Source organism: Sturnira hondurensis, unplaced genomic scaffold (genome assembly GCF_014824575.4).
Source record: "Sturnira hondurensis isolate 20B ecotype Veracruz unplaced genomic scaffold, ASM1482457v3 Scaffold0017436, whole genome shotgun sequence".
NCBI lineage: Eukaryota > Metazoa > Chordata > Mammalia > Chiroptera > Phyllostomidae > Sturnira > Sturnira hondurensis.
The window spans coordinates 13,710,705-13,723,183 of record NW_028090067.1 but is presented as its reverse complement, the minus strand read 5'-3'; the positions used below and the strand labels follow the sequence as shown (position 1 = coordinate 13,723,183).

Sequence of the window (12,479 nt, the reverse complement as noted above, 5' to 3'; positions counted from 1 at the left end):
TTCAGTATCTGGAATAAGTAGAACTCTGTTGGTAGTTTCCCAGGAGAGTAGAGGTGCCTAAGATTTGTAGGCACCACTAGTAAAGGTTTGTAAAATGATTTTAAAGGACACATTAGTGGCACTATTTAAAAATGTTAATAGTTACATATGTGCTCTAGTGAGCCAGGGTGTGTAGGTTTACAGGCAAGACTCTGAATTCAACCCATTTGTCACCAGTTGGCTGAGGCACGGGACCTTGGACAAGGTACTTACCTGTTCTGTGTCTCTCCTCCTTCATCTTGAACTTTGGAAAACCTTGGGTGTTAGGAAAACTCTGTACAGCAATAATAAATCCCTCCCTTTACAAAGGACTCCCTAAGGATCAGAGAGGGTAGGTAACTTGGCCCCGCTCACCCAGCTGGCCCGAGGCAGGGCTGGGGTGGCCATCAGCTCTCCTCATTTCCAGGGCTTCATTCCTTGCACAGTGGAAGCCTCCATCCCTTTGCCCTTTCCTCACCCCAAAGAGCCAGAAATTCCCAGACAGGAGAGCATGCGGATCAGTGCTACTACCACTTGTTTTCTGCAAGCGAAGGGGCAAGTGGTGTTGTCTGCAGAAAAGGTGTTGGAAATAGGCTCTGTGAAACCCCTCAGACCCTCTCAACATAATCACAGCCAACAGCTCTTGAGTTTTTATCAGAGACCCTCCTCAGAGGGCTTTAGACAGAGCAGTGGTTCTCCAAGTGTGGACCCCGGCCACGCAGCATCAGCATCGCCCGGACGCAGGTAATCCTCCGGCCTCTCCCCACCGGCCTCTCGCCTAACCTCCTGCCTCAGAAGCTCCGGGGAGGGGCCCAGCACTCCATTTTAATAGCCTGGCGGGGACTCGGGTGCATGTTCAAGTTTGAGAACCACGGACTTTGGTTCCTCAGCAGCCCCCTGAGGGTGGGTAGTAGTGTGTCCTGAAAAACTGGCGAGTTACAGCAGGGAGGTGAGGCCACCGTCTCCTCGAGCTGTGTGCACACCCAGTAAACACCAACAGTCAGCGGCTCGCAGGGTGCACACACCTTCTGGCTCTCCACTGTCTGATCCTCACAGCCACTAATAGAGTGCCCATTTTTATCCCTATTTTACAGATGGGCCAGTGAGGCTGCTCCAAGGTCGTAGGGCAACTCGGCTTTGAAGTTGCAGCTCAAACCTCGGTCTCTTGACTCTTACTGGTTTTCTTCACTGACTCGTTCCTGCTTCTGTCCCCAGCTCCGTGCCTCTCCCAGCTGCCACCGGGCAGCAGCCGTCCTGTGGGAGGCCCTGCCTCCAGCACCGGAATCTGGAGCTGCGGTCCAGAATCTGGACTGGGCCTCACTTTCTGCAGTTTTTAAGGGGGCTTCCCCTCTCCCCCACACCTGGTAGGAGATGCTTTTCCTGCATCGCGCCCCCAGGCAGAATGCCCAGAAGGGTGTATACCAGGCCTTTCGGTCTCTGCTGATAGTGCGGCCAAGGCAGCAGGGCTGGGCTGCCTCTTGCCTGCCACCTCTTAGTTTGGTCTGAATTTTTTTCAGGGCAACGATTATATGCATATATGAGAAAACAATGCTGGGGGATATTTTTCTGTCATGTTGGAAACTCCAAAAAATGCTCGTCACACCTGAATTCCTCCTGCAGGTCCTAAAAGCAGAAGTCGCTCCCTGACCCCAGTGGCCCTGGGAATGTCCCTGGTTCACAGCAATGGCGCTCTCCAACCTAGGGTTCAGGGGCAGCTTCCAGATGTGCCAGGTGTGCAGGGCCCCTGACTCCGGGCTCCGGGGAAGGACCAGGAGCCTATATGGGCCTCCTTAGAAAGAGCCTTGCAGTCCATGTGTCTGAGATCTTTGTTGATCTCCTTCCAATGTATAACTCCAATTACACATTTTTAAGTTGGGCACCTTGGTGCCCTCCTGCTTTGTTTCTCTTTAGGGATAAGCACGAGATATATGTAGGCTTCTAAGTCTTCTGGGCTTCCCTTCCAGCCACCAGGACAAATGGGAAGCTGAGGAAAGGTCACCAGAGGTGCTCGGGGAGCACAGCCCGCTTAAAAGGTGTGGGGGGTTTAACGCAGGGCCGGAGGCATGGGCCGTGCGGAGGGAAACCAGCGAGGGTTGCCAAGCTCCCTGAGGAGTCACTGCAAATCCCAGGGGAGGGGTGGGAGGTGGGGGCCTTGGGAACCCAGCAAGAACTGGAAGAGTGGGAGGGGAGGGCCCCTGACAGGAGCAGGGGAGCCTGGCCGCCCCTTCCTCCTGCCCTTCTTTGACCAAATTTAGCCAGAATCCAGACACTATAGGAACCCAGCATTTCAGTCTATAAAGGCCAGGCTCTTGGGCACACAGCAAGCTGGGGAAGGTGCAGAGAAGGAGTCTAGAGGAGTAAATAAGATCATCCCCCCACCTACCCAGCCTTTGTCACCAATGAAGGCACGTGTGACATCTACAGATATAGGGGGAAAGGCTTGATAAGCAGGCCAGTGGTCACGGAATCCGATATTTAGACACTTCCCTCTGATGGGAGGAGTGTCCAAGTACCTGGGGCCGTCTTTAAGCCACCACGGTGAGAAAGGAAAACCTGGACTTTATAGCTTGAAGATCCAAAGGTGTCATGGTGAGACCATGTTTGTGACCCTGTTCTTCAAGGGCCATCCGTCCCCTTCCCCTACTCTCCCCACCCCCTGCCCACTCTTGTCGTTCATTTCCGCACCTCCGAGATCTGGGACCACCCCAAACTCTTCCCAAAGCACGTTCATGGCCCTTGGACTTCCCGCTCTCCTGGGTAACAGGGAGCGGCTGCTAGGGCTCCGGGCGACGGATTTACCCGGGATGGTAGGTGTAGCAGATGAAAAGAAAGAGATGGAAAATTACGTAACATATTTGAGGCTACGTGGCTATAGTTACATTTAATGGGCCTATTTTTAAAAGTCCCCGAACCCTGAAACCAAGGTAAAGTTTGATATCTCAGAGGCCTCATGTTTAAATATTTCTACTTCCACAGAGCCCGATTCAGCGCGCTCTTACCCGCTCTTGACCCCTTCCTGGGTGTAAGCGCTTACCATTTCTTTGTGATGTAAATGGTGACAGTCGCATCTGCATTTTGGTCTTTCTGGGACATTTTGCCAAGATGAGGGTTGGCGCCTTCATCTTACAGGTCAAGAAGCGAAGCATAAATTAGACTGAGAAGAGGCAGCGTTGTTCCCCATGGGAGCTGAGGTCCTCCTAACCAACTTCCTCCTTCCTAAGAAGGTTTCTAACGGCAGCACTGCTGACCTTTCGGGCAGGCTCATTCTTTGCTGTGAGGGCTGTCCTGCGCCTGGCAAAATGTTGAGCCTCGTCCCTGGCCTCTCCCTGGGGTTGGCACATCCCCAAGAGCGACAACCAAAAATGTCTCCAGGCATTGTCCACATGTTCCAGGGGGACAGGGGACTGCATTAACCTCTGTTGAGAGCCAGCACCTTCAGCAGAGTCATTTAGGGTCCGTAAACCTATCAGAGGTTGTGAGTTCATTGGTCTCAGGTGGGGCCAGGACACAGGGGCTATTTCAACAATCTTTTGGGTGTTTCTGGTGTGCCCTTGGGGTTCAGATTCTCCGTTCCTGAATCCGAATCTCACCTCGCTAAGCCTGCGTTTGCTGATCTGTAATTCTGAAATAATAATGCTCTACCTGTCCCATCCAACCATGAGACTTAAATCTGTTAATCTGTCTAAAGAATTAAGCACAGGACTTAGAATATAGTGATTTATTTGCTCAGTGCATATTAGTTCTCATCAGTCTTACTGTTCTTCTCTCGCCTCCCTCAGTTTCCTGCTTGATTCCCAGGTACAGGTGTGGAGGAGGGACCCTGCAGCCCTGGTTCAGGGGTGGGGCGTTGCATGTTAAGTGTGGGGGTGACGATGTAAGGGAGCCAAGAGTACCGTGAGACGATGGCCACTCAGGTGAGTAGTGATAGCACAGAAAGGGACTCTCTGTGAGCACAAGGAGCAGGTGTCGTGGGCGCGAGACTCTGAGAACCCCGCAGGGGTGGGGAGCCCATGATTTCAGGACTTCTGAGACGGCAAGGGTCTGGGCATAGCTAAGGTTCAGCTTCTGGCACTGAGAGTTTGTGGCCCAGGAGGTGGGAAGGCCATTGGAATTGAAGAGGTCATGGAAGTGTGTTTGGAACTGTTGGATGGCTCGTCCCCGGGATGGTTAGACTTCCCTTGGTGGTGTCTCAGGTGAGGGGTGTCCTTGTCCTCAGAGCCTGTGTGGGAACGACCAGGGTATTAGAACTGCATTCTGAAGCGGCCCTTTAGGGGAACAGGGAGTCTGGAAGTGACACCATGGGAGGAAGGGCTGTGGGTGGTTGTGAAAATGAAGAGGCGCCCGTCAAGAACCCTCCCTTTAATTGAAGTATTGGGTGCCAAAGGGGACATGCTCATTCTGTGGTCCTCCCAGGACTGAACAGGTCGTAGTGGGGTCAGGAGGCAGGTGTCGAGGCTAGGAAGGCTGTGCTTTGTAAATGAGACAGCATGAGAAGCTTGACCCCTCCATCCCTGGAACTGTTTTGGGAGAGGCTGGATGGTTCCTGTAGGGGGCGCCCTAGAGCAGCCCTTTCCGATGTTTGTCAAGTTGTGGCCCATTCATTCTGTTATGGAAACTAATACCAGTATGGTGCCAGGGGGGTACCATAAATAGGAAACATTGCTGGTAGCAGAAGGTGGCCAAGCCTGGGGTAGCCTGGAGGGCTTGGAGAGGTGGGTGTTTTTGTCGCCTGGAGTCCATGCCAGCACACCGAGGTGCCAAGGCACTCACTCCATTGGGTAAGGTCAGGTCTCCAGGACAACGGTGCTATGATTGGAATGCAGTGTGCCGAGCACCATGTCCTGTCCTCGGTGTCATCCCCTCACATACTCCATGATATTCTGCAAGATGTGTGTCATGCCCCTTATGTGACAGAGAGTCACCTGACACTACCACTTTTGCAGAGTCACCTTGGGTTAAAGGACAGAGCCAGGATTCATTCGCTCACTTCTGGGGCCCATGCTCTTAACTACTTGGATGAGATGGCCCACCAGCTTCCCTTCAGTTCTTCCAGTCTTCACTTCTTTGAATGATATCCCAGCTGCGACCCAGACATCCTGCCAAGTTGACCTTTACCTGAGACATCTTGTGAGAACATTTCACAACCTCTCGGAGCCCTCTCTTCTCAGTTGGAGATCCCTGGTGGCCACTTCATCCTTTCATGGCATATTTCTTTCTTCTCTCTTGTTACCAGCTGTCATTGTCTCCCAGCTTGGGGGCAGGGAACTCACTGTTCATTTGAGCCAATCGCCGTTTCTCTCGTCCCCAAAATGTAATTGAAAAGAGCCTTAATGGCTTCCAAATGATGATAGCTCCATAAACCGATTAAAAAGGCCTTAATAAAACTGTCTCGAGTTATTTTCCAGAGATGCAGCCTCTGTTCTCTGTTTTCTAATGATCCCAGTGAGAAATAAGGACAGTTTTTCTTTGTCATGTGGTTGGAAGCACCGGGAAGGCCCTCTGCCATTGGTCTAACTGCTCTCCTCATTCTTGTTTGCTTTTCAGACAATCCATGTTGCAATCGTCTGCGCCGGATATAATGCCAGTCGGGATGTCGTCACCTTGGTCAAGTCTGTCCTGTTTCACAGGTGAGCGTGATGGTTGCATTCTGCTGGAGCGTGTCTGCTGGTGTGTGTGTGTGTGCATGTGTGTGTTTCCATGGGGAAAGGTTAAATCTGAGCACCATTCCTCAACAGTCAGTTAAGCTGCCGAGAAGATGTAATTTTGTCTGAGATCTTGGGGAGATTATTGTGTTACTTATATTTAATCGCAGCAGTTAGGTGCTGTTTCACAATACTTCCCTTGCCTGACAGTCACCAGAGATCTGTTGACACATCCCTGTTGACAGGTTGTGGCTGAGTTGTATGTGTTTCCTTCCCCCCCTGCCTCCACCCAAACTTTATTTGTTGGAGTTTTAACCCCCAGTACCACAGAATGTGACCAAATTTTGGAGATAGGATCCTGAAGGAGGTAATTCAATTAAGATGAAGTCCAGTAGGCTGGGTCCTTATTCAGTGTGACTGGTGTCTTTATAAGAAGAGATTAGGACACAGACACCCACTGTGTGAAGACCACGTGAGAACATGTGGAGAAGATGGCACCTACAAACTAAGAGAAGAGGCCTCAGAAGAAGCCAGCCTGGCCAACACCTTGATCTTGGACTTCAGCCTCCAGAAGTGTGAGAAATAAATTTCGATTATTTAAGCCACTCCATGTGTGGTATTTTGTATCCATTCTGTGATATTTTGCTAGGGCAGCCCTAGCAAGCTAAAATAAGTTGTTTATTCTTTTCTGGTAAACACCTAAAATAAGTTGTTTACTCCTTCCCCCACCTCTGGGCACTTCTGACCATGAGGAAGGTCCTACCTTTTATTAAAGTGAAAATTGCCCACCTGTAGATGATATCCATGGCCCTCGTGGGCCCTCGTGGGCCCCCTGGACAAAAGGTAGATTTGTCTCCCTCCTGGGAATGACACTGCCTTTCTGAGTCATCGCTTGTCCCCGTGAAGTTCCTGGTGTTTGCCTCTACTTATCCATGGCCTTTCTTCTGTGCCCTCACTGTTTGGGTTGATATCTCAGCCTACTTAGGGTATATCCAGACCTGAGTCTCCAGTTCCAGCCAGTGCCTTGGCTCTGGTCAAAATATCTTACCAAGAGTTTGGATGAAGCTTCTCCGAAGTGGTAGCCAACAGTATGGGAATGGATCACATGACCGAGTCAGGTTCCAGAAGGGTCTCAAGCAGTAGGAGTAGTCATGAAAAGCTCCGATTGCAACCGAACGGATCAATGGAAAGTTTTAGACTCGAATCCAACTGCCTGCAGAGATAGGAGGGATGGTGGATGCCCAAGACCTGCCACGCCTGCAGGAAATGGGGTTCATCTTGGGTTCAGTCCCCCGACCAGCCCATCCATTATCAGTGCCTCCAGGATCTTTCTTGAACACATTTTTCCATCCCACTGTTTCCTGTCCCTCCCCACGGTGCCCGGCTGAGTTCAGGCACAGAGTCTCTCACGGCCACTCGTCCTTCCCATCTCCCCAGATCCATTCCCTCTAATGCCTGCGTGATATTTCAGACGGGCCAAACTGATTTCTTAAAAGCTTTCATTGACTTCTCCTTGTCAAGGGGAGAGAACTGAATCTCTTTACCCGGTCACACAGACCATGTAGCATGGGTGAGGTCACTACAAACCTGGGCCTCCATCTGTGCCTGCAGTCAGACAGCAGGTCAGCCGAACACCAGATTCACTGCCCCTTGGAAGGGGGTTGGGAGAAGCAGGCAACCCCTTAACGGAATGCTCTCTGGGGTGGGGCTCTCTCTTCCTCCTCCTTGGTCAGTGAGGAGGAGATGGGATTGGCGAGGGGTTCCACCCTCTGTCTCCTGACTGGAGGGGAGGCGCCCTTCCCACACACCCATCGCTCCCACTGCCTTCGAGACTCCCTGTGGTTCTGCAGCCTTCATCCGTCACTTGAAACCAGGCATTTTGGAGGCTAAGCATTGAATTAGTTGAGTGGTTTTCAGCCTTTTATGTATTCAGTTCTTGTCTCCACCAAAGAACTTGGGCCCTCCTCAACTGAAGACAAAGCCCACTGTTTAGAGAAGTGTGTTTGCATGATTACAGGTCATCAGTTATGTATTTCTCAATTATGGCCAGTTATCAGGTCACGGAAACTTCTGCTGGTGTGTTGGTTGTCAGTATTGTTGCTGTTGCGTTAGCTACAAGTCACATTAATTCCAACAGTTGTCGTAGTTGTAAGAATTCCATCGAATGCAAACTTCCACTCTGTGGTGACAGTGAAGCACAAGGATGTTAAATTTAGAAAGAGCAGGAGTTTCATCGTCCGCGGCTGATGGCATGCCGCAGTTTCATGGAGGCATGGGGACTGGAGAAGAAAGCAGATTCTTAGGACGTGCTGTGAAAATTCTGTGCCCCACGCCAGCGACATCTTGATCTTTTTGAACCGGATAACCTCTTCTCTCCCTCCCATCCATGAAATTCTACAAATGAGAATCATTGTATAAATTGATAATGATGGTGCCAGTGAGCTTAGCTATGGAGACAATAGGACTTTTGAAAGATTTCCAGCCCAGAAAGTCCAGCTATAAATAGCTTCATTGCTTCCAATGCTCATGATGGGGATTAACAAATACATGATGATAAAACACTTCGACAAACACAGACGCTTTCTAATGTTAAAAATAATAGAGTAACAGTGGGCCAGGATGCCTCCTTTGGATTTCGCTGTGAATTAGTGTAATTAGATTTAGTTTCCAGACAAGATTTTCAGCACTTTCTGTATTGAAGGCTTGCTTTGTGAGATAGACTCAATTTTGCTTCTGCAGTTCACCTAGCGACAGCAGGCGGGCTGTGTTTTGAAAGATAGCAAAAGAGGGATGTGAGCGCTCGTACACACAGGTGCCCACACCGAAAACTGCTCTGAGAATTTGGGGGGGAAAGAAATGTCAGAGTATTATGTCCAACACCATGACCCTATATGACTACATTACAGGCTCTCTCTTAAAAGGATAATCCTAACTACAAAAAGGCTTTTATGAAATACTACTTATAATTATAAAAATTAGAACAACGCTTAGAAATAGTAAGATTAAATAAATGGAACATCCTCTTAGAGTAAACCATGTTCTCAGTTGGTTTCAAAAGTATGTCATAACATAAACAAAAACAGTTTATGATACAAAGTAAGTGACAGTATAATTCAAAAACATGTATAATATCATTCCACTCTATGAACATGTATGTTGTGTGCATCCACATATATATATACATGGTGGGAATACGGGGGAAGGGGCAGTGAAAGACCAGCAGAAAATCAATAAAAAATGGCATTTTTGCACGTCGTGGTTGGTGGCAATCTTTTGTTGTCGCTTCACATTTATTTTTGGCCATCTCATTTTGCAGCCTCTATGGTGACAGAAAAATGGATGAGAAAGAAAACGAATATAAAACATATGTGAGCAAAAGTTTATTTAATAGAAAATAGCACGATATATGTTTTCGTCACCTAGGTGGAAAGGCGTTTAAAGGAGAATTGGGGGAATGCCTGTAACCCCCATCCCAACTGCAGATAAACTGGGAAATATAGCTGCTCCTCCAGGAAACCGAGCTTTTGGTGAGCAGAGAAAGGAGATATTTATTTAGTAACTTAAGTGTTTACCTCCTGGGCAGGAAGGTTGGCCAGCTTGTAAAGATTTAATACTTGCTTGCTAGGATGATCTAGTCACTCTCACACTCTACAGCCCTGCTGGCCGGGAGAGGCTGGGCGCATCCCTCACTCCGCAATCACGCAGCTGGTTTGTTTTTTCAGTTTAACTGCGCTCGCTCCCCTGAAGACGATGGAGGATGAAACAGCCTATTTGTGACCAGTATTGGCTTCTGATCGTCTTATTGCTTATTCAGGCTTAAACTTATCATAGAAGCAGTTTCCAGGATGTGAAGGGAGGAATCTAGGATTTGAACAAAACAAACAGAGCTAGATTATGGTTCTGGTCTGGCCATCTCTGAGCCCGGTGGCCCTAGGCGAGTCACTATTTCTTGCAGCTTTGGCTTGTTCCCCAAGCCATCAAAGAGCCTGTTTTGAATATCAGATGAGATGATCTATGTAAAACATCTCTGCATTTTATTTATGTAACCCATGCAAATGTATCAGGCACTGTTCCTACTGCTTTTCAGGTATTAATGCATTTTATGCTCATATGCCTCTTTGAGGTGAATACTGTTATCGTCCTCATTCCACTGGCGATAAAGCTGAGGATCAAGATGTTAAGTCAAGCCCCAGCTGGTGTGGCTCAGTGCGTTGAGTGTCATCCTGCAAACTGAAACATCACAGGTTCGATTCCCAGGCAGGGCATATGCCTGGGTTGTGGGCCAGGTCCCAGGTTAGGGGCATGCTAGAAGCAACCAATTGATGTTTCTCTCACACATCAATGTTTCTCTTCTGCTCTTTTTCTCCCTCCCCTTGTTCCTCCATACCCTCTCTCTAAAAATGAATAAATCTTTTAAAAAATGTTAAGGATGAAGGTCATGCAGAGGGGGGATGGGCGGGCCAGGTTTTGAACCCAGCCGACCTAGCTTCAAAGTCTGAGCTCGCAATGAGGAAGAAAAAAGTGTTACCCTTTTGAGTATCTTTTTTTAAATTATTATTTTGAGGGAAAGATTGCTATCATTATTGTCTCTAAAATCATCTTCATCCTCCCAGGAATGTATTTTTGGAGTACTGAGTATAAAATAAATGAAGGTTTCAAAATGTTCTAGTGAGACTTAAGAAAATAGCATGGAATAAAAAAGAAAGTGCTAACCACAGGAGAGGATGAATATGCTAATTAGATTGATTATGGTGATTAGTTCATAATGCATACATATAAAAACATTACCTTAAATGTTTATGATATTTAATGTTCACCTTGAAGTATATACAATTTTATTTGTCAGCTATATCTCAAGGAAGTTAAAAATAAAAGAGAGAGAATAGCCCTGGCCAGGTGGCTTGGTTGATCAGTGCTGGTCTGTAACTGAAGGGTTGAGGGTTCGATTCCCAGGCAGGGCATATGCCTAGGTTGTGGAGTTGATCCCCAGTGTCTCTCTCTCCCCCTTCCTCTCTCTCTAAAATCAGTGGGGGGAAAAAATCCTCGAGTGAGGATAAAAAAAAAAGGAGAAAATATGGACAGGTAATATCTTTAAACAGGTAAGAGAGCTGTGCTCTTTGGTCGTGCCTGTGTTTATGTGAACCTGAAGAGAACTCATTTGTGCAGGTCAGATGCTAAATGTCACATATTTGTTCTTGACCATGGTATTTGCCTTTCATCCTGACCCAGTCAGTAGATGCCATTATTCCCACAAATAGATGAGGAAGCTGAGGCTTGTAGAGGTTAAATAGCTTGTTCAAGGTCCCTGGTGAGTAAGTGATGCTCCCAGGATTCCAACCTCAGCTCTGCAAACCCTAGAATCCATGCCGATTTTACCCCAGGAGGTCGTTTTCCTAGAAAGCTGTGCTGTTCTTCTCCCATGGAGAGCTGTTCTGACATGAGACTGACTTGTCCTTGAATCGCCCCACATTGTCAAGGCCACTTGTCCTCCGTCAAACTAAGAACTGAAAACCCCTCATCCTGGCTGCTGTGTTCTTCTGCAGTGAGTTCCCTTGCAAAAACGAGCATAACAGATTCCATGGGCATTCAAATCCCCGTCGCAGGCTCTCTCTCTTCTCAAATTGCGATTCCATTCTAAACTTAATATTCGAGGATTATTTTAGCTCAGATTCCCCTGTATTTTTTAATAAAAACCAACCCTGGATGGTCCAGGAGGGCCTGTGGCACACTCCTGACAATGTAAGAAAAACGAGGCGAGGAGCAAGGTGTTACCATCTCTGCCTCTTAGTATTACCATATTCATTGCATCCCAACCTGGAACAGGGGGGCGGCTAAGGCAGCCAAAGGCAGGGAAGCCTTGCGCGTTACAAGCCAAGTCTGCAGGGTCTGCTGAGGATGGGGCGTGCACTTGCTGCTGTCTTGGTTGCAAAAGCATGACCTTGTCAGATGTCAGCGATGATGTCTGGGTGTTCACACCCAGGCAAGCTCTGTGGGACCCAAACTGGCCTGCACGGGCAGAAAAGCCTTTTCTCCTGTGCTTAAAGCTGGTGCTTCCAAAATGCATATATAACCAGTGACCAGTATAAAAAACTCTTTTAGAGGTTGTACAGATAGAAAGTTAGGTAATGCTAAATCTTAAATTGAGAAAATAAAATTCCTTTCTGGTTCTTGTGAATGACATCTTATTCTCATTAGTGGGTGAAATTCATTTCGGTGCAAATATGTCCTTCATGTCTATCAAACTCTTGCTAATGTCCCTCTGAACAAAAGAACAGGATGGAGGCACGGCCCCTGTGGCTGACTGTGGAATTTGCAGGGCCCTGTCACTAAAACTAGCTCTCTTACCTTTTTGAATTAGAAACCGAATGCATGGTTAGACTCCAGAGTCACATGTGGAGACGGAACCCTCCCTGCTGTTGCTGTTAGTCCTGAAATCTGGGGTGTTCTTTCAAGTGTGGCCATGATCAGGCTCTCTTTTCATCCCTGTGAACTGGGTTTACCTTCTGGTCAGAGGGCAGCTGGACAGTTACAGGCCTTTCTCACAGGGGCAAACCACCTATTGCACAAGAACACAGCTCCCCGAGGAAGGACAGCCGAGCAGACCAGGCCTAATTCCCTCTCCCGCTGAACTCCCAGTTCAGACCCTCCCTCCCCAGCACAGGCAGGTGAGTGTTGGGATGTAACTCACAGACCGTGAAATGCACTGTGTAGAAGTGTGCAGCTGGTTGTCTTCAGCGTGGTCTCGGTTGTGCAGCCATTGCTGCTATCCAGCATTAGACCATGGTCTTCATCTCGTAAAGAAACCCCACCACCCACTGG

General features: G+C 48.3%; 1 protein-coding gene across 1 annotated transcript in view; it reads left to right on the top strand.

Annotated features, from left to right (window-relative positions):
* Positions 1-12,479, top strand: part of LARGE1 (LARGE xylosyl- and glucuronyltransferase 1) — a 448,405-nt gene that overhangs the window by 212,435 nt on the left and 223,491 nt on the right. Inside the window, exon 4 of the mRNA XM_037068553.1 lies at positions 5,563-5,645. Coding sequence (XP_036924448.1) covers positions 5,563-5,645 — 83 coding nt within the window. The remainder of the gene's footprint in view (positions 1-5,562; positions 5,646-12,479) is intronic.